We start from the raw sequence: 27,687 nt of genomic DNA, 5'->3' as shown, positions 1-27,687 counted from the left end.
ACCTGAGTGAAGTGGTTTATAAGTAAAATGATGACAGAAGTACAGCTACAGCACCATCAAAAAGGCACTAATACTTTCGGGAAGTACTAATTTCAACTTCACGGAAAAATCAAGAGTATTACTATAGGTTATTAACAGAGACACTGATCCTTCAATTTGGAAGCTCTGCATCTAAGAAAGCATCAAATTCCTTTACAAAGGCTTGAAAACCAGTCTGACACGGTTGTCTGAGGAAAGCAGTGCCTGCAGAGCTGGTTGCTCCAACCTCCCACATACAGTATTTGGTTAAGGGTGGAGGGGTCTGTCAGTAAATCAAAATGTTTGTGAGAAACTGCACACGGCAAGTGCAAAAACAATGTTACACAAATATATTTAAGCTGCTCACGCCATACAGTCACTCAGTGCATCATGAGTTTTCAAGTAGGTCTGGATTTGGGCCTGGGTGCAGTTTCTAGTACGTGTCTGGTCCGCTGTGAAACGGCACGGGCGGCTGAAGCAGAGGACATTCAGTTCTTCTCAAGCTTTTAAACACACTCCACTCTTCCTTACAACAAATTACCTTCCAAATTTCCGTTTCTGCCACGTTCACACAAGTACTCCATGTAAACACCTCACACTTGTAACGAGAGATACTATAAACCCATAAGGCAACGAACGCAGCCCTGCACGCCTCACCTTTCTCAGGATGCTCCGCTTCAGGCTGATTACTGCTGCTGGAGCTCACGCTGGCGTCAAAGCCCGCAGGTGAGCTGTTCCCTTCTGACTGGAGGTCCTGGAGCTCCCCGGCCACACTGTCCACTTCGATTGTGCTATCAGTCTCACTCTTGATACTGCGGACTTCTTCTTGGTTTGGGGCCAGCGGCTCCGATACTGTTACAGAAGACGGCTGCCGACTGGCTTCCGTCACGGTGACTGAGGAAGGCGACTCGGGTGTCGTGGGAGGGGTATTGAGCACTGAGTTACTGCCACTACTGGGAAATTCCGATTTTTTGTCACTGACCTCCGCTGGCTTTTCCTCGGCGTGTTTGTCGTCGGCACTGGGGGGCGGCGGGGCGGTCAGCTCCGCGCTGGGGGAGCAGCTCTCCTCCTCGGCCACGGTCTGCAGGGACCCCTCTACCGGGCCCTCCTCTGGGGCAGGATGGGGCGGGGAGGCCGCAGCCTCGGTGTCAGAGTCAGAGAAAAGCTCCTTCAGCGTTTTTTTAGGCCACTGTCCCTGAATACTTGACCAGACATCTTTTCGATCTTTAGCTCTGCTGTTCTGAAGTCTTTCATCAGAGTTATTTGAAAGTTTTATCCTTTTTTCGGCAACTTCTGAAAATCCTGAATAGAAACCAGTTGTCCGCAGAGACTTTCTTTTCTCTTCCAAACCGTTGTATTTCTTAGTTGGTGTCGTCTTTGCTTTTGATTTTTCTTCTTCATCTTCATCTGAAGAGCTGTTGCTACTGTTTTCTATGCAGAGGGGCTCTTTGTTCTTGGCCTTCTCTTCCTTTTTGCCAGGTGATCCGGTTTTTAAACACTCCTCGGTATTGCAATACCTTCTCTTACCACGTTTTACCGGTGGCTTTGAAGATTTATCTGCGGTGTCCTTCTTGACATCCTTTCTCTTTTTTGTGACTTCATCTTCTTCCTCATAATCAGTATCTTCGGATAATCCTTCTATATCTTTTCTTAATCTTTCTGGAGATTTTGACACGGATTTGGCTATTACCAAATCTGCATGGACTTTGTTTTCTTCTAGCAAAGATGAACTGTTCTGTTCCTCTTTTGCAATAAGATCATTTCTGGTGTGGGTCAAGTGATCAACCTTAGATTCTTCTTTGCCATTGTTATCTAGGTCTTGAACACCTGTCTCATCCTCTTGCTCACTGTCTTCAGCAGAACTTTCAGAAGCTAGAAAAGAAAGAGAAAACAATGAGAATGATCAGAACACTAGCAATGTCTTCTCTGTGCCAGCTAATATAAACATGGATTAGCTCCTATGTTTATAACTACCCCAGGTTGCTAGGTTTTATCCTCGTTTTACAAGTGAGGAAACTGAGCTTCAGAAAGTGAAGACATTCACCCAATGATGGAAATGTTCCATATCATGACTATAGTGGTAGTGACACTACTGTATACTTCTGCCAAAACTCATCAAATTGTAAACATAAAAGTTGTGACTTTCATTGTTTGTAAATTATACCTCAGTAAAGCTGATTATAAAAAAGAAAGAATTTTCTACAAATTTATGAGCACAAAATAGGGGAGTTAGGATGTAGTCCAAGGTTGTTCTAACTCCAAAGTCTATATTCTTATAAAAGCGTAGCCTTCATTTTTAATGTAGCAATGATCATTCAAAGATTTTGTGAACAATGTATTTCCACGGTAGATGCTTTAAAGAACAACACAATTAAGTAACTTAGACTTTATATAAATGTATCTATAGAATTTATTTCTTAATTGTTCATTTTAGTAAATAAATTCAATTAACTACTAAAAAATAATAGCTTTTATTATGATTTTAACATACCATTTATTGAGAAACTGTTACATGTCAGGTACCTTGAAATGCTCTGCACAGATCATCTCATTCAATCTCACCATAACCCTATGAGCGTGTTATTAGCCCCATTTTATAGTTTAGGAGACTAGGAGTTAGAGAGGCTAAGTAAACCACCCCAAAGAGCTAAAATAAGTCAAGATCAAATCTAAATCTAAGTCGTCTGACTCCAGAATTTAGAATCTTAACTACACTACACTCTACTGAGAAGTCCATGTATATTCTTTAGCTAAATTTGTTAAAAGTAAAAAATAATTGATACAGTTAAGATGGTTAAAAACATTTAATCTTTTCAACGTGTTCCTAAATAACTGAATTTTTAAAATTATTCAAGCAATACATATACATGGTTAAAACAAATTTAGACTCATAATAAAACACCAAAAGCTCTTTTCTTCCCTCCTCAGCCTCCAAAATGTTGTAACTATTTCCTCTGATAGTTACGATTGTTATCTCTTAATAATATGCCATTCGTTGATACGTATAAGCAGTGAGGATTTTCTCTCTTATTAATACCTCTACTCCCTTCTGCCACACTTTCTATACAAGTGGTGTTGGGAAGTTGGACAGCCGCATGTGAATCAATGAAATTAGAACACACCCTCACTCCATACACAAAAATAAACTCAAAATGGCTTAAAGACTTAAGTATAAGACATGACACCATAAAACCCCTAGAAGAGAACATAGGCAAAACATCCTCTGACATAAATTGTACCAGTGTTTTCTTAGGTTCATCTCCCAAGGTAATAGAAATAAAAGCAAAAATAAACAAATGGACCTAAGCAAACTTACAAGCTTTTGCACAGCAAAGGAAACCACAAACAAAACGAAAAAACAACCTATGGACTGGGAGAAAATATCTGCAAATGATGCAACTGACAAGGGCTTAATTTCCAAAATATACAAATAGCTCATACAACTCAATAATAATAATAATAATAAACCCTACTGAAAAATGGGCAGAAAACCTAAACAGACATTTCTCCAAAAAAGACATACAGATGGCCAACAGGCACACAAAAAAATGCTCAACCTCACTAATTATTAGAGAAATGCAAATCAAAACTACAACGTGGTACCACCTCACAGCAGTCAGAATGGCCATCATTTAAAAAGTCTACAAACAACAAATGCTGGAGAGGGTGTGGAGAAAAGGGAACCCTCCTACACTGTTAGTGGGAATGTAACTTGGTCCAGCCACTATGGAAAACAGTATGGAGGTTCCTTAAAAGGACTAAAAACAGAGTTGCCATATGATCCAGCAGTCCCACTCCTGATAATAAACTCCAGAGAAAACTATAATTTGAAAAGACACATGCACCCCAATGTTCACAGCAGCACAATTTATAACAGCCAAGACATGGAAGCAACCTAAATGTCCACTCACAGATGACTGGATAAAGATGTGGTACATATATACAATGGAATGCTACTCAGCCATAAAAAAAGAATGAAAAAATGCCATTTGCAGTAACATGGAGAGACCTAGAGATTATCATACTAAGCAAAGTAAGTCAGAAAGAGAAAGACAGATATTGATACCATATGATATCACTTATATGTGGAATCTAAAATATTACACAAATAAATTTATTTATGAAACAGAAACAGATTTCACAGACATAGAAAATAAGCTTATGATTACCAAAGGGTAAAGGGGGTGGGGATGGATAAGTTAGGAGTTTGGGATAAGCAGATACAAACTACTATATATAAAATAGACAACAAGGTCCTGTATAGTACAGGGAACTACATTCAAAATCCTGTAATAAACCATAATGGAAAAGAATATGAAAAAGAATATGTATATATATGTATAACTGAACCACTCTGTTGTACTCAGAAACTAACACAACATTGTAAATCAACTATACTTCACTAAAAAAAAAAAAAAAAAGAATAAAATCAGAAACATAAGATATTGTACAAGAAAAGAATTGTATAAAGCATGCAGAAAAGAGTTGTTGAAAATTAAAAACATTACAGCTGTCAATAAGCATTACAGCAGTAAATTAAATAGTAAAAGGATTAAAAGATAAAGTTGAGACAATTTCTAAGAAATCAGAGGAAAAAGACAAAAGAATAAGTAACATGTCCCCGCCAAAAAATAAGAATATTAGAGTATACTGCAGAAGGTTCAATAGCAATATAATGGCAGGTTGAGAGAGACAGAGACAGAGACAGAGACAGAGAGAGAGAGAGAGAGAGAGAACAGTGAAATGCAGAGGAGGAAATCAACAAAATAATTCATGAAAACTATCCAGAACAGAAAGACACAAGTTTCTAGAATGAAACAACTTAGTAAGTACAAACCACAGTGGATGAAAATACATCCACACAAGGTATAATCCTGTGAAATTTTAGGACATTAGAAACAAAGATTCAAGATTCCAGAAAAAGGGAGAGGCAAAAACAAGCAATAAAACAAGTCACATGCAAAGAATCAGAAACTAGAAGAGCTCTGGACTTCACAGAAATAACACGGTAAGCAAAAAAACAGTGGAACAATGTCAGTAAAATAATTACGGGAAAACGTCCAACCCCGCTAAACCATGAATAAAGATATTTTCAGATATGGAAAGTCTCTAAAAATGTATCTTCCCTCTTATTCACTTGTTCTTAAAATTTACTAGAGAATGTGCTCCACCACAACCAGTATACCAAAGAAGGTTAAAAAAACACATCAGATATCCAAAACAAAGAAATTCTAGGGACCGCTTTGAAGAGAGAGCTCTAAAAAGTTCCCAGGAAGAGAATTGTGCATCAGATATAAAAGGAAACCAGTCCAGACCGTGCAGTGTATTTCCAAAGGAAGTCATATGGAGGGCTATCATCCCCAAGATGCCTCCTGCCATCAACTAGATTCTTTGTATGTATTTTAGCTTGTTTCCACCATTTGGTGATGAAATTCCAGCTCTCCCCTCAATGTCTTGTGTGCCATCACCTGAATCGGATAATGATGTCATTTCACCCGGCCTACACCTGAAAGCCAGGCGTATGTCTGGGAAGCCTAGAGTCAGAAAATACACAGGACCTTCCTACTGCCACTGAACGTACTCCTTTTGGTCCCCCTCTGAGACTACGTCAGATATTCCTGTGGGGAGCCCCGATGTTTCCCAGAACGGCCTCATTACTTTGCCCCACTGAATTCCCTTCCAGAGGCTTTTGTAGAGTCACAAAGAAGCTTACTATGACCTAGAGAGTCTATTCAGATAACATTCTCAGGGAGCCTTCAACTAAGTGGAAATACTGCCTTTTTTACATAGCTAGGTTTACGCTTGCCATAGTTTTAAGGAAACTAAATAATATCCTCTTTAGGAATATATATAGGTTTAATATAATTCTAAAGAAAAGTAAAAGAATGATTAAGTCAGAATATTAATTACTTTTCAGGGAGACATAACTATTTTAAGTAAATACTACTTGTTCACCACTGTGGTAGACAAACAATATTCGTATCATTATTCTTTAAATTATATATATATTTCCATATACTGCTCTGTATTTCTGATATAGTAGAAAATTATGAAAAATGAACTTTAGAATATTTAGATATTTACAAATAATAAATATCCATCTGAAATAAGAGAGAAACACAATTTCCATTACATTCAAAATTAATAAAAATTCAAACTCTCTTAAGTTATAAGAAATGTAAAGTTTGTGGGGTTTTTTTTAAGAAATGTAAAGCAGTTTTATGGAGATACATTCTTTTACTTCATTTGACAGATCAGATTCTCTCTTCCCCGCCAGTCAGATTTACAAAAATCTTCCCCTCCTGTACTCATCACTTTTATTATTTGTTAAACTTCATTCTGCCTTAAACATTAAGCAATAAGGACATCATAAAAGGGATCATAATAAATATAATCAAGATAAGCAAAGTTTGGTATTCTTTACAAAAAGTTCAGTACAGTCTGATATTACATAATACAAACTATGTTTTACATGGCTACAGAAAGGATGGTGCCTGAAAAAAACACAGTAATAGTACTAGAAGTTGAATATTAAATTTTAACTAAAATCTAATGGTGCCCTCAGCTCTACTAATAACAGAAATATTTCCAAGCCTCAATCAATGGCTGATTTTTTTTTAAATTATTTATTTATTTATTTATTTATTCATGGCTGTGTTGGCTCTTCGTTTCTGTGTGAGGGCTTTCTCTAGTTGCAGCAAGTGGGGGCCACTCCTCATCGCGGTGCACAGGCCTGTTACTATCGCGGCCTCTCGTTGCGGAGCACAGGCTCCAGACGCGCAGGCTCAGTATTTGTGGCTCACGGGGCTAGTTGCTCCGCGGCATGTGGGATCTTCCCAGACCAGGGCTCAAACCCGTGTCCCCTGCATTGGCAGGCAGATTCTCAACCACTGCGCCACCAGGGAAGCCCCAATGGCTGATTTTATTTCAAGTAATAACAGAGTCAATAAAATTCTGGTTCAATTAAAAACAGAGAATTTGATAATGTCACTGAATTACCTTTATAGAATTTGATTTATAAAAATTGAAACAAACAAAAATTAAAACAAATACTTGCATGCAACAGGATGCTTGTTATGTTTACCTTGAAGTCCATTAAGGATAGAAGTGATTTCTATGGATTTAATATGAGCTGTATCAGAGTTTTTGGCATCAGTAAGATCCAATTTGGATACCATTTCAGGAGATGGATTTGTCTGAAATGGTGGTTTTGACAAACGCCGAAGTTTACAGTTCTTAGGAGAATACTTTTCATCTTTGTCTTTTTCTTTGTCTAATTTATTCTAGGTTAAGGAAAAAAAAAGGTATCCCATGTTAGCCATAATACGTCATGAGGCATTTATTAGTAACAATGTTAAAACTCATTTTTAACTCAACGTTACAGACTATTATTAAAAAACATAAAAAGAAAGAATACAAAAAGTCCCACAAAACAGTCAGAAATGTTTTTTCAAAGTTATTTAACAAATACTACAGGATGAGAAATAAGTTTTTGTCTAATATTTATATTTTAATAGTGGAAATAAGTTAGCAATCAGATAGGCAATTAAGACTAGCAAACTCCCCTACTGCTAATAATTAGTGTTACAAAGTCTGTAAAAATTAAATCACAATAGGCTTAAATTAAATATTCACTAAAAAAATATACTACTTCTAAAACTTGCTCTGTGTAAGGAAACTGGCTTTTTAGTGCCACACACACACAGCTCTTCTAGTAGCTTAGAGTGATGCTAAATGTAGCATGACTTCCAATAAAGACCAAGAGTGTCCTGAGTCGTAGCTACTGAGTTGTTATACCAAAACTTTAAAAATATGGACCCAATTTCACAGTGAGAAAAGAATAATCATTCTAGGGGAAACCTTTCAGTATTTAGGGCCACTAGGGTATCAGTTAGTCAGAGAGTAAATAGCTCCTCACTTTTAATATGAAAATTGAATTTCAGGAGAACTATTAAACACTTCAACTATATATACCATTCAAAGTATTAAAGAGCCATTAAAAAGATTAAAAAATATTCTAAAACCTAGTTAATGGTTCTACTTTCTAATAAAACATTAGAAAGATTCAGTCTTAGAATGAATAAGCGTAATTCTATCATACATAAAAGTAACCTTAATTTCCATACAAGCTCATTAATAGATTCCCCACGGTATCTATGTAGAGTTTGCCTAATAGGGTCTTGTGAACACATTCTAAGGCACTACCTATATAGTCAGAGAAAGATGAAGAAAAAAGAAGAGCTTCAGATAGGCTTTCCTCTGCCTTCAGACACCTCCTTCTCTTCCTCCAATGGTTTGCAGCTATTACAGTAACCCCAGGGCTCCCAGCCACAATACTTAATGACTCCTAGTTGGAGACCAGAGGTGTAGGAAACAGGAAATGGGTAAGTGAAATCTGGCTGAGTGGACTTATACAATGTTGGAACTGAAAAAGCCTCAAAGATCATTTAGTACTGTTTTCAAAATGCTTTTCCATAAGCTGACAATCTTAATTGTACGCAAATCTAGCATTTGATAAATTTGCTATTTCAAGAGAGTATTTCCACTCTACTAACACTAATGCACACACACTTAATACTCATTTTGGAGGCAAAGTTCCTTAATTAAGAGCTATAATACAGCAAAATAAGCACTCACCTTTATTTTCTTGCGATGTTTTATCTTTGGCACATTTTTATCAGCAGGTCGTACTATTTTATCTGCTTTAATCCATTCATCATATCTAAAATTGAAGGAAATTAACATAAATATAAAACACATACCACAGAAGGAACCATGCCATATTACAGAGAAACTTGTAAATAGAATCAGAACATTTCAGAACTGGAAAGGGCTTGGAGGCCATCTAGTTCAACTTCCTGGTTCAAGAAATAAAGTTACAATGGCTCAAAGAGAGAGACGAAGTGACCTATCCAAGGACACAATGTCATCTATTGCTGAGCTAAGACTCAGCAAGATCTCTGGACTCCTGGACTAGCACTCCTTGCTCTGTTGCCCCAATGAGAAACCAAATCTGTGCAATAGCTATTAAGAGAAATCCCAGTATTTCCTATACTTTTTTTGTATACTTTGTTGTGTTCGTAAGCAGCAAGTAGCCCATTTTTCCTAACCGTGTCAGGAAGCTATAAGGGGAAGCATAGCTCTGCCAAGCCTCCAGTGCCAAGACACTTCTTATGTGTGCAGGCAGCCGAGGGCCAACAGTCGTGATGGCCCCTCCACTCAGTGCTGGCAGTCTGCGTGATTTTACAGGGTGCAAGTCACTACTGACTGCAATAAATCTATTTGTTTAAAGGGAAAAAAAAAAAAGACAGTTTACTTTTGTAAAAACTCAGCCAGAAAGAAGAAACATTAAAAACAAATTAACCTCTTTTTATGTTTGAAAGTTATCTACATTTATTCTGGAAAATGGGAAGACTCACTGACATTTTTAACTCAAGGAAATGAACAACTGAAAATGAGCTTTTAAATTAAAATGTCCTCATTACCAGAGGTATTAAGTGAAGTAATAAAGACCTTAAGTCAGGAAGCAAATGACCTGGGTCATTAGCTTACTAATAAATTACATTCTTGCTCTAGATAGGCCTAGTTGTATTTGTAACAAGTCCCAGGCAGAGCTATACTGCTGGTGCAAACCATGAGCTGCGGCGAAGCTGAGGGCTCAGCCCCACGATGGTTAAAGCAGTGTCTGCTGGAAGCTGCCGAGGGCCACAGTGATAACTGGAGAGGATGAGGAAAGAATGGAATGAGTTCTAGAAAAGTCTTTACATATCCTTGCTGACTAGTTATGTGGCCCTGGTCAAGACGTTCTCAACCTCAGACTTAGTTCGCTCTGTATAAAGACCACATTAAAAAGATAAAATAAAAAATAAGACTGCATATCACATATGGCTCTTTGAGGATCAAATATATGATAAGTGCTTTGAAACAGTTTAAGTCAAATATTATTCTTCTACTAAACACACTCCTCTGGTATTTATACTGGCACACTAGCACCTACCTGTACATTTATAGTAATTTTAATTTTCCCATTAATACTCAAAATTGTATGATGCTTGACAAGAAAGCAATTTAGTTCCTTCCAAAATTAGAGTGAAGGTGAAGAATGAACAGAAAATATATCTGCCCTCTACAAAGTTGAATGTGAACTTCCAGAAGTTGCTCTTACTTGAATATAGTTATGGAAATCAATGCTATGTAATTTAAGAAAAAATAAAACAAGCTTCCTATCTTCTTATGAGATAAACTAAAAACAGTTCATGATGGTTACACATAACATCAGCATAAGCTAAACGAAGATATAAGAGTTTTTTACCTTTCTTAACCAAAGACTACCTGTTGTACAATTAATTTTGTAATACCAGACATTTTGACTACCAGTAAGAGTATGATTCAATTCCACTTGGATTTTTTTTTTTTTTTTTTTGCGGTACGCGGGCCTCTCACTGTCGTGGCCTCTCCTGTTGCGGAGCACAGGCTCCGGATGCGCAGGCTCAGCGGCCATGGCTCACGGGCCCAGCTGCTCCGTGGCATGTGGGATCTTCCCGGACCGGGGCATGAACCCGTGTCCCCTGCATCGGCAGGCGGACTCTCAACCACTGTGCCACCAGGGAAGCCCCTCCACTTGGATTTTTGACATGAATTATTATATTGCAAATTTGGGTGAAACAGTAGCTTTCAATGCAAGAATATCACCAAGATATTGTAGCTTTGATGGAGCACCAAACACATCAAACAAGCAAAAATACTTACTGTCCCCATAGTTACAATGTTCACTGTGACAGAGAAAGATTTCTTTATGAGTTAGAGGTAATGTATTTTGCTTAAATTCTCTTAGGAACAAGGTATAAGGAACATATACATAAATAAAGTAGTGGTTACTCCACATGGTACAGGCTGATGCTCACTGCCTAAGCTCCACTAGAGTACAGATACTATACGATAATCATTTTCTCCTCCACCCAAACATAAACTAAGGATGGTATATAAGAGGACTGGTTATCAGAAGAACTTTAGTGAGTTTGGGGGTGGAAAGAGTGTTGAGCCAGGCAGGAAACAAAAAAGAAAGATTCTGGAATTAGAAGTAACAAACTATACACGCTTCTAAAATACTTGAACAGCAGTAATTAAACACAAGGGTCTTACTATTCTACATGACAATTTTGCTTGAAAACTACTGACTATTCTGTATGGTTTTAGGAGATTCCTTGGGAAATTCTTTAGATATGTTTCCTACTAGAGCAATTACATGGTAATGTATGGTTCTATAAGTATTAGCTAATATTTATATTGTGACTCCTTTATTATTTGCCTCTTTCTATTCTCCTTTCTCAGTGCTTTTTGTTTGTTCAGGCATTCCCTTGTTCTAATACTATTCTTTTAGATTTTTTTCTTTTTTCAGCTAGATTTATGCTGCCTTTCGTAAAATGTAATAACACAACGTTGTTATTGTTATTATAATTAATATCCTTCAGAACTAGAACATGCCTTAAAAATCTATCAGGAATTTATTTCACAGATTGAGAAACTCAAACCATGGAGGCGAACTCATCTTGCAAGCTACAGGCTTGCCAAAAACCACTATGTGAGGAGTTAGAGAAGAACGGGGAATGGACTGCCTGTTAAACAGTGTAATACTAGAATGATTACTACTAGGCAGGCCAGGTCCTGTTCAGAGTAAGCATACAGAAGAGTCCAGACCAGCAACTGAAAAAGCCTCATTAAGAATGCACAGTATGAACCAATCCACGAGGAGGGAGAACGGGTGAAAACAATGTGTGAGGATTTTGGTTAAGGCAGCTTTTTCAAATTACAAATGCCTTTAACCAAACAGAGGTTGAGACCAGTGATGTAAACATTAACAGAAATATTTCAAAATGTAATGAGGTTCCAAGTAGCACTTTAGTTGCCTGATTAATCTTACAAGGAAAAAAAAAATGATGATCAGAAAATAAACTGATAGCTATAACTGACCATTGTATATATTTTAAAAATAGGAAATGTTCTTTCCCTTTATGTAATAACTGATTAGAGTATTATTCAGGAGTTCTATTCTCTCTTCTTTTTTTTTTTTTTTTTTGGCTGCAAGGCATGTGGGATTCTAGTTCCCCAACCAGGGATCAAACATGCACCCCCTGCACTGGAAGCATGGCGTCTTAACCATTGGACCACCAAGGAAGTCCACAAGTTCTATTTTCTTTACAGAATACTTTCAAAGACCAGGAAGGAGAGAAACATAAATTCATGTGGGGAAAAAGCAAAACGATACACCCCGAAAGGCAACATTTCCTACTGACACTAAATTATATAAGAAAGAGTTAGGCCAATTTAATTTTTATTTTACTAGTGCTTGTTAATTTAAATTAAGTAATATTAGTGGGTTAAGATCTCTGATTCCCTATCAAATACCAAGAATAAAGACTTGAATGAAGGGAATTTAATTCAGAACTACAGGAAAAGCTGCCATTGATTCTGTTTATTCTATATAAACTTAAACTTTTTATATAGTCTATTTAATATACATTAAAAAGAGATTACAGCACATTTACTTTAGGCATTAGAAAACAGTCAAAGAAGCTTTAGGCATTAGAAAACAGTCAAAGAAGACAGAAAATGGGAAAATTTAGCTCAAATTCAAATACCTTGGACACCATAGAAATTGAAATTACAGGGAAGTGGCAAACAACAGAAAATTGCAGCTAAGAAATAGAAGAACATGAAATATTTCTCATCTCTCCTTGGGGCACCATACCAAGTACGGTATCCATTCATCCCTCAAAATACATTCTTAAAGAATACAAGAGGGCTTCCCGGGTGGTGCAGTGGTTGAGAATCTGCCTGCCACTGCAGGGGACACGGGTTCGAGCCCTGGTCTGGGTAGCCCCATGAGCCACAATTACTGAGCCTGCATGTCTGGAGCCAGTGCTCCGCAACAAGAGAGGCCGCGATAGTGAGAGGCCCACGCACCGCGATGAGGAGTGGCCCCCACTTGCCACAACTAGAGAAAGCCCTCGCTTTCTTTTTTTAGAAACGAAGACACAACACAGCCATAAATAAATAAATAAATAAATAAATAAATAAATAAATAAATAAATAAATAAAAGAATACAAGAATTGGGGCTTCCCTGGTGGCGCAGTGGTTGAGAGTCCGCCTGCCGATGCAGGGGATACGGGTTCGTGCCCCGGTCCGGGAAGATCCCACATGCCACGGAGCGGCTGGGCCCGTGAGGCCATGGCCACTGAGCCTGCGCGTCCGGAGCCTGTGCTCCGCAACGGGAGAGGCCAAGACAGTGAGAGGCCCGCGTACCGCAAAAAAAAAAAAAAAAAAAAAAAAAAAAAAAAATTAAAAAACTAAGTCAAATATAAATTTTTTGGTTTTAAAATGCTTCCATCCTTTTCTCAAACATTCCCAAATATATGGACATGCTGTACTTCCCTCACAGTGGCTCTCCAATATTCTTGATTCAGCTTTAAGTACCACAAAGGGAATCAAGACATTAGAACGCATATTCTGATGGGGTCTCTCTACTGTGCAGGAACTACGAACAGCTATTTAGGTATTCAAAGGTATTAGGTATTCAACAGGTATTCAAAGAAACCACGTTATTGTTAAATACCTAGATTTCTCCCCAAGGCTAGCAGGACTATTGCTGTCAGCTCTCACGTTCTGTGATAATGTAGCTTGAAAACTAGGAGAGAAATTTAAGCTAAGTGGTTGGCCTACAAACAAAATGACCTGTAACTTTAATCCAAGCAACAGAGTTTTATGAGAATGTCTGAGGAAAACAAGGAAGTTTGGATTATTGATATAAACTATACTACCTTTAGGTGGACTTTAAATTTAGAAATTACGAACAGAAGAGAGTAATTGGCCTGTTTGTGACAAAAGGAAATATAGTTTGCTAGGGCACAAGGAAAAGATTACTAAATGCTTCCATTTAAAAACAAATATCAGAAAACAAAGAAAAACAAATATTGGAACAAATATTAACAAACACTGAGTTCGAAAATGAAGACTAAGTCTGTTAATGATTAGACCATACTTTTTCAATTCAGTTATCAATAAATTCATTGTAATTAATGCATGGAGTCTAGACAAGTATCTTCTCTGATATTTAAAGTACTAAGGAAAATATTTTCAAAGAATATACTGACTTATTTGAGAACAGTCTATTGAGATCATCTAACATTCAACTAACGGAATAAACATGAAGGAACAGATGCATAAGCAACTCATTTAACTTCTAGCGGTCTGTTCCCTGACCTACCTAAAATGAAGAAGGTAGAACAGATGATCCCCCAACTTAAAAAATTATATGAAACTCCCAGACTAGAAGTCTACACAAGGGCTTATTCATTCGACAAATACTTCTTAGGTACCTATCATGTGACAGGCTCTGCGCTAGGCACTGGGTAATAAATGCACCACAGCTCCTTAACAAGGAGTTTACAATTTAACAGAGAGGACAACACTAATCAGTCATTACATAAGTAATACAAACCTTTTGAACCATTCGAGAAAAGTAGCTATGTAAATATTTGAAATTTTAATGTGTTGAATTAAAATATTTATACAAAGCTAAAAGGAACCATTCAGAGACCATAGCATACTTGCTCTCACCAGAGAAAAACAGAGTTCTAAAAAGAAAACGTTTTGACTTTTTTAGGGATGTGTTGGCAAATCATCTAAGAAATCATTTAGCAACAATAAAAATGGAAAAGAACATTAGTCAACCAGACATAAGATACCAAAATGGTTACTGTGCCCACATCAGTTCAGATTTTGGTTCTGCTTAAACCTAACTAAACCACTTTCAAAGAAATATCATCAGCCATGTATTAATATAAACACACACAGTAATTACATGCAGAATAAGGATACTGTACAAATAACTTCATCAACAAAACCGAACTGACAAAACACTTAAAAACTCATTATTTAAAATATGCATACAGATTATAAAAGATAAAATCTAATAACTAACCGTTAATATAAGTGAAATATTAACATCATTAATATGTTGTTTTCTGTAGAGACTCATTTCATAATTGCTGAACAATATGTATTTTATATCCTATCTATAGGCAAAAAACTTAATATATGTCATAAAACTAACTTAGCTTTTAAAAACCTCACATCTAAAGTGGAAATTTAGGCCCTCTTTAGCATGGAAAGGAATTCTTTCCCCCTTAATTGAGTAAGAAACTATGAGGGAAAAAACATGACACCGTAATAGAAAAAAAGACCAAGTCATGATGAAGAGCAGCACTAGTTATTATCAATTATAAACTTTATAAGCAATTTAATCAATATTTACCTACTTTATGAATTTTCTATAATAATCTCAATTTACATATTTATTTTTAATGTGAGAGAATATCTAAAGCAAAATTTATAGAGACCTACTGACTACAATTTAATGCTTTTAGTCATGTACTTAGGATAAAACAAAAATAAAGATAAAAGCATCACATTATTGAAAAAATAAAATTCTAAGCATGCTATTAACATTTCATATTTCCACTCCATACAACACTGTTAAATCCACATCAAAGAAACAGGAATGGTGTTCATTGTAATAAGGAACATAATAGCAGAATGATAAAAACATGAATATTATAGCATCATCATATTAAAGATTTGACGCAAACAGCCCAAGAGAAATGTACTGTAATTATATAGATCTGTTTTCCTAGAGAATTTAACTTTGTAAAATGAAACAAAGGTATAGGTCTTCAGGCAGAGGTAGTACCAATATATAATGTTAAGAACACATCACAGAGCATTGTACCAGGCTTATAAAGACCACTGCAAATGGTTAACAACTCTGGCACTCATTGTATTTTGTGATGCAGATACTGACTTCTAAAAGTATCCCCAAAGTTTGTTTTATTAATATTTGATAAGTTTAGGGGATTAGTCTGTTTGTGCACATTTAGACAAACATACTGATGTAACTGCCAATCTACAAAACTATGAAATGGAATCAGTCCAAGTTAATGCTTTACATTAAATGTACCTGTCAATCTACAAAAAATACTAAATGGAACAGGCCCAGTTAAGTAAACACTCAGAGAGAGAGCAAGAGAGAGAGAAAGGAAAAAAGGAAGAAGGAAAGAGAGAGAGGCCATTTGAGTGCAAAAATATATGAGTTTATTAATCTTCTTCACAAAGGAAATTTTTATTTTCACTTGCACTGAAAAACTAATCAACTTGAAAGTCATTTTTTAAGTAAAAATTTATTTTTATGTTCACCTTGTTCATTGCTTATAAGCTTTCGTTTAAATTTCTCTACGTGTAGGACTGTCTGATACAAAGCATTTGCATGCTGAAAAAGAATTTTTCACATGAGCAGTAACATACAGTCCTTTGACTTCCCTAGTAGTTTTTAATTATAATGCTTTATAGCATAAACAGAAGTAAATAGGCTAGGAGACTGTGACATAAGGGTTTATGGAGACAAGAGTTTGGAGATGGCAGTGAGGTATCAAGAAAAGAAGAATGGCACACAGGAGGAGGAGGAGTGTGCAAAGAGAATAGGAAGACTTGGTGAAAGAGATATGGGCAATGTTCCCTTTCTCCCCTTAAAACAGGCTGACAGATATTTCCCTGGGAAGCATTGTCAAATGACCTTCATTTATAGTTCTTTAACTTCCAACTATAAAAATAAAGCAGACAATTTCCTAGATAGGGTACCTTGCTTTCCTTTCTATCATTACCAGAGTAATTATTTCAAAGCATATGAGTAGAACAACTTTGTACTCTTATCAATATTCCTAAGTCCAAAGGCATGTACAATGAAAGTATGGCAGGGAAGGAACAGGGAAATTAAGCTGAAAAAGTGACATAAAATTCTTCAAAGGAACAAAAGGAGACAGGGACTGGAAGAAAGGTCACAGGACACGAGCACTTCCAATCAGATTCATTCAAGTCTCTTACTCTGAATCCCATTTTGGCTGCTAATTAGGAGTTGGGCTCTGTATATTACCCAAAGAGGTCATTGTAAAAATTGACTACCATAATCATATATAAAAATTAACTCAAGATGGACCAAAACCCTAAATATTAGAGTTAAAACTATAAAATTCTTATAAGAAAATGGGGAAATTTTCATAACACTGGATTTGGCAATGTTTTCTAGGATACAACACAAAAAGCATGAGCAACAAAGAAAAAACAGATAAACTGGACTTTATCAAAATTAAAAAGACACTATTAAGGGTGAAAGGACAATTCTGTGGGTTCACAGAATGGGAGAAAATATTTGCAAATGACATCTCTGATAAGGGATTAGTATACAGGATATATGAAGAACTCCTACAACTCTTTAACAACAACAAAAAACAACCAATTCAAAAATGGGCAAAGAGCATGAATAGACATTTCTCCAAAAAAGATATACAAATGATCATATAAAATTAAGTACATGAAAAGATGTTCAACATCACTAGTTATTAAGGAAATGCAAATCAAAACAACAATGAGATACCCACTAGATTAACTATAAATAAACACTTTTTTAAAAACAGAAAATGACAAGTGTTGGCAAGGATATGGAGAAATTGGAACCCTAATACAATGCTGGTAAGAATGTAAAATGGTGTAGCCTCTGTGAAAAACAGTTTGTTCCTCAAAAAGTTAAGCAAAGAGTTACCATGTGTAAAATGATATAGAAGAGGTTCCAGTGAGAAAACTAAGCAACATCTGTCCCAATTCCCCACTAGTCTCTATATTCCATAGGTATCACTTTTTATATACAAGTCCCCTTTTTTTAGATTTTAATTTCTGCTCTACGTCCATTTCATTGCCAGGAGGTCCAATCTAGTTCAATATTCGTTTAATAGTTACCATACGCCAGGCATGTACAGAACATTCTAGATGTGCTAAGGGATATTAATGGAACGAATATGAAAACTGAGGGGTTTTTTTTCATGTTTTAAAATTAAATGTACTTCCGTAATGTAAAGTAATGTGGTCCCAATTTAAAAAGCTTAAACAATGGAAAAAAATTTACCCACAGTCCTACAGGCAAGTTATATTCCAGGAGGTCAAATCCCTTTGGCTGCAAAAAATAATTCAGAAAAATTCAATATCAGAAAAAGTGACTCAAATCAGGACTGGAAAATCAGGAACAGAATGTAAAATAAGTTAAAAATGGATACCAGAAGAATAAAAGAAGGGAACAATTAGAAGGGAGAAAACACATAAAGATAAGAAATGACAGAATGACTGAGGGGTGGTTTTCAATTTGGGAAAAGTAGAAAAGGAAAATAAACCAGAAAAGTAGTTGCAGCTGCAGCAGCCGGAACCCACGTGAAAAGTACCACAAAAGGAGCGATCAGCTGGCTCAGGCACTAAGGTAAGGCAAGTAACAAGAGGTCAAGAAATAAGGGATGGAATTTGGCTAGATGGGGTCCCTGGTGACCGTTCTGGAGGTGTGATGGAGGCGAAAGCCTTATTGGGTTGGGTTTACACAAAAACAACAGGAGACAAACTGGATAACAAGTGTAAATAACTCTAGTTGTTTTTGCTGGATGGAAGTGGAGCAAAGAAACAGCACAGTAGGGAAAGCAGGGGGAAGCTCAAATGAGATGAGAGAAATAACTGCAGGTCTATATGTGGATGGGAATGGTTTAGAACAGAGCGAGAAAATGAGAAAAAAGGGGAGAATTTCTGGGACCATATCTCTGATTTAGGCAAGAAGGTATGGCAGTTGGAAGATGGGTTTTAGATAGTAGCATGCTTGTTCACCTAAGGCTAAAGATGAGAAGGCAGAAAACATGGCAGCAGATGTAGGTAAGAGGTGATGTAGTGGAATTCTGTAGAAATTCTCTTATTTCAATTTTTCAATGAGGTCACCAGCTGAAAGTGAGGATGGGGGAAGAGTTTCTGGGGATTTGAGGAGATAAGAAACAGTATGAAAAAAATTTTTTCTGTAACTATGTATGGTGATGGATGTTAATTAGATTTATTGTGGTGATCATTCTGTAATATATACAAATATCAAATCATTATGTTGCATACCTGAAACGAATATAATACTGCATGTTAATTATACCAATAAAAACTGTAATAATTAAAAATTACTCCCTTAAAAAAAAGGAATAGTCTGAGAAAGCAGAAAGGGCATGGAAGGAGGACATATAGCGCCCACTTGAGGTTCACAGTGACGAATTTAAAATAAGACCACTCATTGTGGTTGTTTGCTTTCCTCCAGACAGGATCAGCTGCACAGGTGCAGGCAGGGAGTAGTAGGAGTGTTAGATTTCATCAGCGTTCTTGGGGTTTTGTCAAGCAGGTACTACAAAGCAACAACACAAGAGCAACAGAAGAACATGGGGGTTAAAAAAAAAGATTCTGGGCTTCCCTGGTGGCGCAGTGGTTGAGAGTCCGCCTGCCGGTGCAGGGGACACGGGTTCGTGCCCCGGTCCGGGAAGATCCCAGATGCTGTGGAGCAGAAAGATTCTAACAAATGACTGAAGAATGCGAGCAACATAAGGAGAGGATGAGGGCGGGGGGAGACGGGGGCTGTACATGCTGGAGAGGCTCTCCCCTCACCTGGACAATGAATTCCTTGCTAGGGACTATTTCTTTGTACCTTTAGTGCCAAGCACAGTATTTGGCTTATAGCTGTTGAACTTATGTTTGCCAAATAAAGGAAGATATTTGATAAAAAGCAGCTGAATGTTCACAAAAAATGGGATGAAACCCATTTGTTTGTGAAAGCTTTTTACTAGTTCCCACTCCACCCACTCCCTCCAAGGAGGAGCCAATTTGCTTAGAAAAATGAGGTATTTTTTAAAATGAAATACATTTTCACTTCATATAATATACTTAAGTATAATTCATCTTACTTTCAGTTTTCTATAACTTGTAATATGGACTAGAACTAACTGTTGTTAGTTATTTAAGAGCTTTACAGTTGAAATTTTAGTCTCTCTTTTCTTTTTCTTTTACTTAAGGGTATCATTTAATGCAGTTGGGAATCATCAATATTAAAAAAAATTCTCTAATCAAACTCCCAACTCCTTGATTATGGAAAGCCAAAGTAGAAATGAATGGAGAAAAATAAATCAGCATCGATACATAATAAAATACTGATGTATTTTAAATCCCATGCCGAGTAGCCTAGATAGTTCCAACACACTTGGTTGTTTTACTGAACAAGGATAGCTGTTACTGAACAAGGATAAATCCAACACACTCAAGTTTATGGCCAGTGAATTTCAACGTGTAACTTCATTTTCAAACGTCAATCTCATGTTTTATGGCATGACCTAGAAACTTGAGAGTGAAAAGGACCAATTAGCTAATGATACTAAAAACATCTATAAAATATTAACATCACTAAGAGAAATTAAAACAAATATAACAGAGCCTACAATTAAAAATTACTGAAGTATGACTATAATTTTTTTAATATATGGAGATATATTTTTTAAAAGACTAAAAGAGAACACACAACGGTATTAGTAGTGATCCTTTCTTTTATGTACTTTCTCATTTTTCTATATTGAATGCTATTTTTAGATGAGTTTTTAAAAATTCTGTAAAAAAGCATGTGGTGAACTAGTAAATGCTATAGCACTGGACAATAGTTTTACATATGGCCACCATATCGGAAAAATTCTGTAGCAATACTGTACCATTTATAAGTCATTATGTGGTTTAGGATCCAGAATTTTGGCTATTTCCCATAAATGTGATGTAAGTATGTAAATATGTCTTTTTTTCTCATTGTAGTAGTAAAAAAAAATTAGCCCAAATGCTATCTTGTGTAACAAAAAAATTAACATTTTCAGTTGTGAAATAGGGGTATAAATGAAAAGTAATGTAAAGGTTTAGACAGCACTTTAGAAAAAAAGGAAAAATGTAGAAATTACAAGAAAAACAGTATTTTTCTAACTAAGAAAGATATTCTTATTTTCTTTAAGAAAAACCTGTTTGATGGAAAATGTTTCAGATCAAATAAAATGCAAACATCTCCATACAAAATTTCCAAAATGCTGTTGTAATAAACAACTGCCAATGAAGATAAAACTATTTTTATGAAACTTCATGCATAAATCTTCATTTCTAATTGCACATCTCAAGTGTAAATTCAGAGATCAAGCTGAAGATCCCCAAAATAATAGGAAAATAGTTGTAGAGCTGATGAGGATTTGTTGAGGTCCTCATTAGATTAGCTTCAGACATGAAGGAGCAGCAAAAATCATAATTATTGCTTATTCATCAATAAGACAGACTCTTTGGTTATTAATCCAGAGAGAAATAGGAATACTGTTATGTTGACTACAAGAAAATTAACTGCTTCATCTACTGAAGTACAATTGTTTTCTCTATGATGCTGGAGTCTGTAGAGATCCACCCTACAGGTCTTCATCAAGATGGTAAGTTTTCTTCTTTTGAACGTTCATACCATACAAACGTGTGAGTCGTCAGAAGTAGATGGCATCCTTCTTGTTAACACAAGCATGTCTTGTTGAACTAGGTCTTGTTTTTCTTTTCTATATTATTAAAAACTTGAATGCCTCAATTTAAAATCCTCCCTTACCCTACCCAACCCCCTATCAATTTCAAAGCTCAAGTACTGAACATTCTTTTTACCCTCTAAAATCCAAGTGCTCCTAGGATAGGATTATGCTTTCCTTTAGCAAATCTTTTCTTAACAAAAGAAAGTTGCATCTTAATTGCAGAATAATTTTATGAATGTCTCAATCCTTATATCTAGTAAGCCCCTTCTGTTTAATGAGATAATTAACAGAAAATAATCAAGCCCTCATTACAGTGAAACTTGAGAACGCCTAAATTCTATCCATTTGTCACAGAATTTAAAGCATTTTATAAAGGCCACTGGGAAAACTGCCTCATTATATAAACTAGCAAAATAACCAGAAGAACTGAAAAAAAGAGGTAAAAGATGATGTAGCTCAGATTATCTATCTTGTGGGCATTACTTAGTAATTATTAATTTTTGCTGATTCAATTTTTCCTTCCTAACTTTAAACTAACATATTCAACATTTACATTTACATCCTATGCCAAAGTGGAACTCCCTCTAAATTTATATTTAATAAGATCATTTAATGTAAAATCAAAATGATTAAACATCAAAAACAGGAAAATATTCTGATAACAGCTCTATCTGAGATCTCAAGTGTCTTCCTTTGAACATGATCATTAACAGTCAGCCCTTCAGGTGAGGAAAATCACGCACCACAGGGGCAGCGCAAGAACCAACAGCCAAAAGGATAAATTACACACGATGTTGAAGGAGGTATCTGGAAAGCTTATGTTTCATCAGGACAATACTGATGATAGGCATTCTTAAAATCCAAAACTTTGTTAACCTTCCTGGTAGAAATAATAAAGAAAAAGTCCCAAACAAAACTCCTAAACATTTCCTTATGACTTAAGTTGCTATTTTCTTCCAAGCTTCAGAATGGATCAGAACTGCACTTCTCTCAAATTAAGAAAGGTAATCAGAAGATAATGCTTCTAGATAGAGCTTCCTATTGCTGCAGAAGGAGAACACAAATTGTACTTTTAAGAAACAAAGAGTGTACTTTAAGAAACAGAGAATATGCGATGATGTTTTCTTAAAAACTTCCCAAACCACAGAATACAATTTAAATATAAAGCATGAGAACTGTATTCCTCCTTGAAGAAGACACTAGGCACACCGTGAAACTACCACTGAAAACTTCAATGGTTACCTTTTCAAGGGCTACAACTCTATCACAGTCTACTTCAAATATATCAAACATTCCAAAATAAACAAGGTTTTTCTTAAAAGATATCAAAATGCTCAGATCCCAAAACTGGCTTGCCAACTTTGGATAAAATTCAAACATAAAATTTCTTTGGATAAACCAAAGCAAACTTGTACAAAAAGAAAATTCAGTCTCGCCTTTCAGTTCCCTAGGTGAGTAGCAGTCGGATCGTGCACTCTATTTCAGTCAAGCAGACTTGCTCATAACATTTCAACGATACTGTTTCAAACATAAAAATTAATTTCGGAGGCTTGTGAACAAGGCTGTAATGCAAGAGCTGTTAATGAGGAGATAAGGCTTTCTTGAAATAGCTAAAGCTTCCTAAGAAATCACAACTTTAAAATCCCTGCCTACTAAAGGAAAGAAACAAGATTACAAAGAAGAGGTTACTGCAGCAAGGTGGCTGAAAATGCAAGAGACCAAGAAGCCTGATAACTGGCTTGTGGACATCAAGAAGCTCAAAGCCCTTTTACCTTTTAAAGAAATTTTTCTATCATTTCACTAATAATGTTGCCTCTATTAATCTACATGCATAACATAAAAATCAGCTACATAGACTTCAGTTTTCCAGACACTAAGGATACCTTTGAACTACTGAAAACAACAAGTAGGAAGTCACTGAGCGAGGCACTTACTTGCCAAAACTACATGTTTTTTGTGTGGTATACTGTGCCCTCAATTAGAATACTAATAAATCTGTAATTCGTTAAATATTAAAATAGGAAATTATTTTACAAGTGTTTTTAGGTAGTAATCACTAGCTAAAACTCAAGTTACCTCACATTCCATCCGCAGTAATGCACCAAGTAAAGGACCTCTCCACCTTCGACATCAGAATCTTTAATACTAGCTTCATACATTTTTTGATTTTTCCCTCGTCCATACCGCACTTGGACTTTCATGCCTGGTGGATAGCACTCAAACTCCTCTTCTTCATTGTTGTCGTCATCCTCTTCATCCTCTTCCTCCTCCTCCTCCTCCTCTTCTGCTTCTTCATCATCTTCCTCTTCCTCTTTATTCGTTTCATCTCTTGAAAGGTTTAAAAAATTGCAGTTAATAAAAGACACTTCATAAGCTTTTCAGTTCCAAACCACATAAAATGATAAAAATCGTGGCTGTGATTGTTCCGGGAACAGCAGGTTCCAAGTGTATGATATTCTCTGAGTTTCTATTTAATATTAAAAACTAAAACTGTGTAGGATGACCATGGATGGTTACAGAAAGATACATTTAGAGAAAATTAAAACGGAAAAGTAAGTGCATTAAAAGAAAATGTCCAACAGCCAGAAGAATAGAAGTTGTGTTGAATAGCAAGAAACTAGTAAGGTCGAATGTAACATTTTTCTCATGTTTTATTGTCAAAGTGTTTTACATCTCAGTTGACAAAAACAAAAATCATCACACCTTATAGCCATTTTCTGACTAAAAATTATTTTTCATTCAAATATTTCCAACCTCAGGATGTTTAAACAAAACTTTTTACTAGCCAAATGGCTAGTCTTAATAACTTTAAAATAATTCCAACTAAATTTTCAAAAGTTATACTAAATGAAATATTACTTTACCTTTCACAGTAATATCCTACTAACTTCATATTGCTATCACATCAGGTTTTTTCTTTCTATTCTTCTAAACTTCAACACAATTTCTGCTCTCTTTAACACATATTTACTGCAAGTCCTCTTCTACCAATTCTCTCAACTTTAAAGTTCTGAAGAAATAGGTATATGAGAGGCCAATTCCAAATAATATGAAACTAAAAGTCATTTGCATTCTAGAAGCAGCAATGCAAACCATTCTGGTCTTCTCAATATCATGCACCTTCTAAAGCTGAGCATTCATATTCATTTTATATTAGCCACAAATCTGTGTTCAACAAATTGGAGAAAATCTTAAATTATAAATCTTTCCAGGCACTAGATTTACAAAAAAAAAAAAAATTTCAATAGGAAATTCTGGACTATATTTAGTTTTAATTTGCTCTGCAATATGTCTATACTTATTACAACAGTTTTCTCTCAAAAAGAATCCATCACTTTACAGCTGACAAATGAATAAATGTCATAAAACAGAACCACAAGACAACTTAAGTAATTAAGCTTTAAAAGTTAATGGCTATTAATATTTATATAAAAAGTCTTCCTCCACTGATAACTTTAGTTTTATATTCTTATATGCTAAAGTACCAAATGAGCCAATTTTCTCTGAAATACATCATAAAGTCTACAAAGATCCTTAAGAATTAATCCTATTTTAAAGACTCATTTACAGTCAAATAAATAGGTACTTAAAAAATTAAATGAATCCAGCTGTAATCTGAGATAAAAAATATGAACTCTGTTACTGAAAATATATTAACATTTCTATAATGAAGAAAAACTTATTAATAAGGCTAAAATATCTAAGAAATTATCAGAAAGGATGTTATGGATGATAAACTATTATTAACAACTTTAAGTAAATGATTTATATATACTATATATGTAGTATACATATATAAAATTAAAATAGTTAAGACTTTTTTTTGAAAGAACACTACTTGTTTAAACCATAAAAGTATATCCCTGCACATCAGGGAGTAAAGGAAGTGTATTCTGGTGGCTACAACAGAGACTGATTATGTACCAAAGAGATTTATCATGCACCTCAGAATCATCATAAAAGAGATAAAAGATATATGAGAGATAAAAAGTCTAAAATTTTTAAAACGAAAACTAAACTGTATCTTACATTATATAATGCACTGAGCACACTGGTAAATGCCAATGATAGCAAGCACAACCTGACTTAAAGTGGTAGCCAGGACAATCTTTTATTTAATCTGGAATAAAAACCTAATATTCTGCATTAATTTTAAAAAGCAGTCAAAAATTAAAAATTCTCATTTAATGTCAACCTCAGACGCAAAGCAAATAGGAATCACTCAACTAATACACTGAATTATAGAGAAGCAAACAACACAATTACTGGTTATCAGCCAAAGCAAATATTCTCCTCCTCCTCCTCTTACTGGCAAAATCAGAGGTAAATGCACTAAACTAAACAGAACACAGAATGCCAAGAAAGAGAGCCTTTCAAAGTATAAAATGCAGCCAGTACACAGGTTAAAAAAATTAAGTTGATGTATATATTACACACACATACATACACACAAACACAACACACACACACACGCACACACACACATGCACGCACGCCCCATTAGTTAGCTTTTAGAGAACTACAGTTTGGGAAACCAAATGTATCGACCAGGAACTTTTCATCCGAACTCACAAAGAAATATCAAATTTCCCAAGGTTGATGTCATATGCCTTATTTACAATGGAACAAATTAAAAACAAAAAAACTACTTCGGTTTATTAGTACCTATTATGGGCCAGGCACTGAACCAGACATTTTACATAAATTAAATGATTTACTCTCCCATACCTGGACTATGAGGGAAGAACACTGAAAGTTCTTGGTAGCAGCTAATTACTTAGAGAAAGTTTATATACTAGAAAAATACTTACACATTAATTCTTTATAATTATAAAAGTTTCTATTGCACTTATCTAATAAAATTCAGAGATCAATTTTGGACATTTCTAACCCGTAAAGCTTCTAAAGAACCCATAACACTTCTAAAGCAGTCACAACAGGAAAATTTCAGTTTGTTGTATGATATATTTATAAATATCTGTGGTAAATAAAAAGGCCATATAGTTGAAAGATTTTTAAAAATCTGCAGAATATAGTTTATACCATAAAATAAGCTGAAGTACCTTGAAAATTTAAGATAACTATTAGTAACAAAGAGAAAATACAGGCTAATCACAGGGCTTTCCACACAGTAGATACTCTGGAAATGTCTACGTATTTAAAAATTCAGCAAAAAGCTGAATCCTTACGAAATTTCTTAATAGTTAAAATAGTCTCCAAGTAGCAGCAAGAGTACTTCAAATATACATTTAACACACACAGAAATATAGCCACGTAAAATGAACAAACACTTATACTATATTCATCTAAACCCAGTTTTGTTTCGTTTTTTCATGTATATTTGCATGTTGTGGCCAAAACTTCAGAAGAACACTAAAATGAGCAGAGATTTTAGGCAAAGAGCTGAATACTCACTAAGTTTCTTAATAGTTGAAATAATTTCCAATATCAGTAAGGAGTGCTTGAAATACACGTTTGTACACACAGATATATATATTACAAAGTATAATAAACACTTTTTACTATATTCATCTAAGCATGGTTTTTTCTCTTCCCTGCTTGTCTGCATGCTGTGGCCAAATTTCAGAAAAATACGAAAATGATCAAAAAAATATTTGGTTGTACTTATTTAAAAGAACCACTAACAATGGGAATATTTAGGTTTTTTAAACCTCAGACACAAAATCAGATGCCAAAGATCACCTATCAGTATAGAGATTACACTGCTAAATAATTCATTATCCCAAACTGACCAAAACAAGTAAATGCTACTACCACATAAAACACAACATAACAATTCTGGCTTTTTAAAAACTAATTACTAGCACTTTTCCATTCTTATTTTTTCCTTAAAAAATGGTTACAATTCTCAAAATCTAGAGCCAACATACCATCTACAAAACACTGGAGAAGGCCATCTTCCCAAATTTATATTATCTGGTTATCCAGCAGAGGTTAAGGCAGTAAGAAGTGCTTTTCTCTAGCTCGAAATTTCATAAATTTCCATGATGAGAGCAAGAATAATGGATCAAAAATATGATCTTTTGCTACAAATTTGCATTAGTAGGGTCTCTGAAGGAGGCAAATACTATTTACATAATAAATGCAAATTTAAATCACTCATTTATTTGGTCAAATTTAGATTCATACATACACACACACATACAAAGAGCAAATTATAAGGATTCATTCAGCCAA

At 35.3% G+C, this 27,687-nt stretch overlaps 1 protein-coding gene across 3 annotated transcripts in view; it reads right to left on the bottom strand.

Annotated features, from left to right (window-relative positions):
* Positions 1-27,687, bottom strand: part of ARID4B (AT-rich interaction domain 4B) — a 62,155-nt gene that overhangs the window by 9,656 nt on the left and 24,812 nt on the right. The window contains exons 11-14 of one of the 3 annotated variants that reach the window (XM_079701423.1): positions 23,566-23,817; positions 8,656-8,740; positions 7,103-7,301; positions 676-1,890 (exon numbers count right to left, since the gene is read on the bottom strand). In XM_079701423.1, coding sequence (XP_079557549.1) covers positions 676-1,890; positions 7,103-7,301; positions 8,656-8,740; positions 23,566-23,817 — 1,751 coding nt within the window. The remainder of the gene's footprint in view (positions 1-675; positions 1,891-7,102; positions 7,302-8,655; positions 8,741-23,565; positions 23,818-27,687) is intronic. The other 2 variants (XM_079701424.1, XM_079701425.1) reach the window with 2 other exon arrangements.

Source organism: Hyperoodon ampullatus (assembly GCF_949752795.1).
Source record: "Hyperoodon ampullatus genome assembly, chromosome: 1".
Classification (NCBI taxonomy): domain Eukaryota; kingdom Metazoa; phylum Chordata; class Mammalia; order Artiodactyla; family Ziphiidae; genus Hyperoodon; species Hyperoodon ampullatus.
This window is presented reverse-complemented; position numbering and strand designations above follow the sequence as displayed.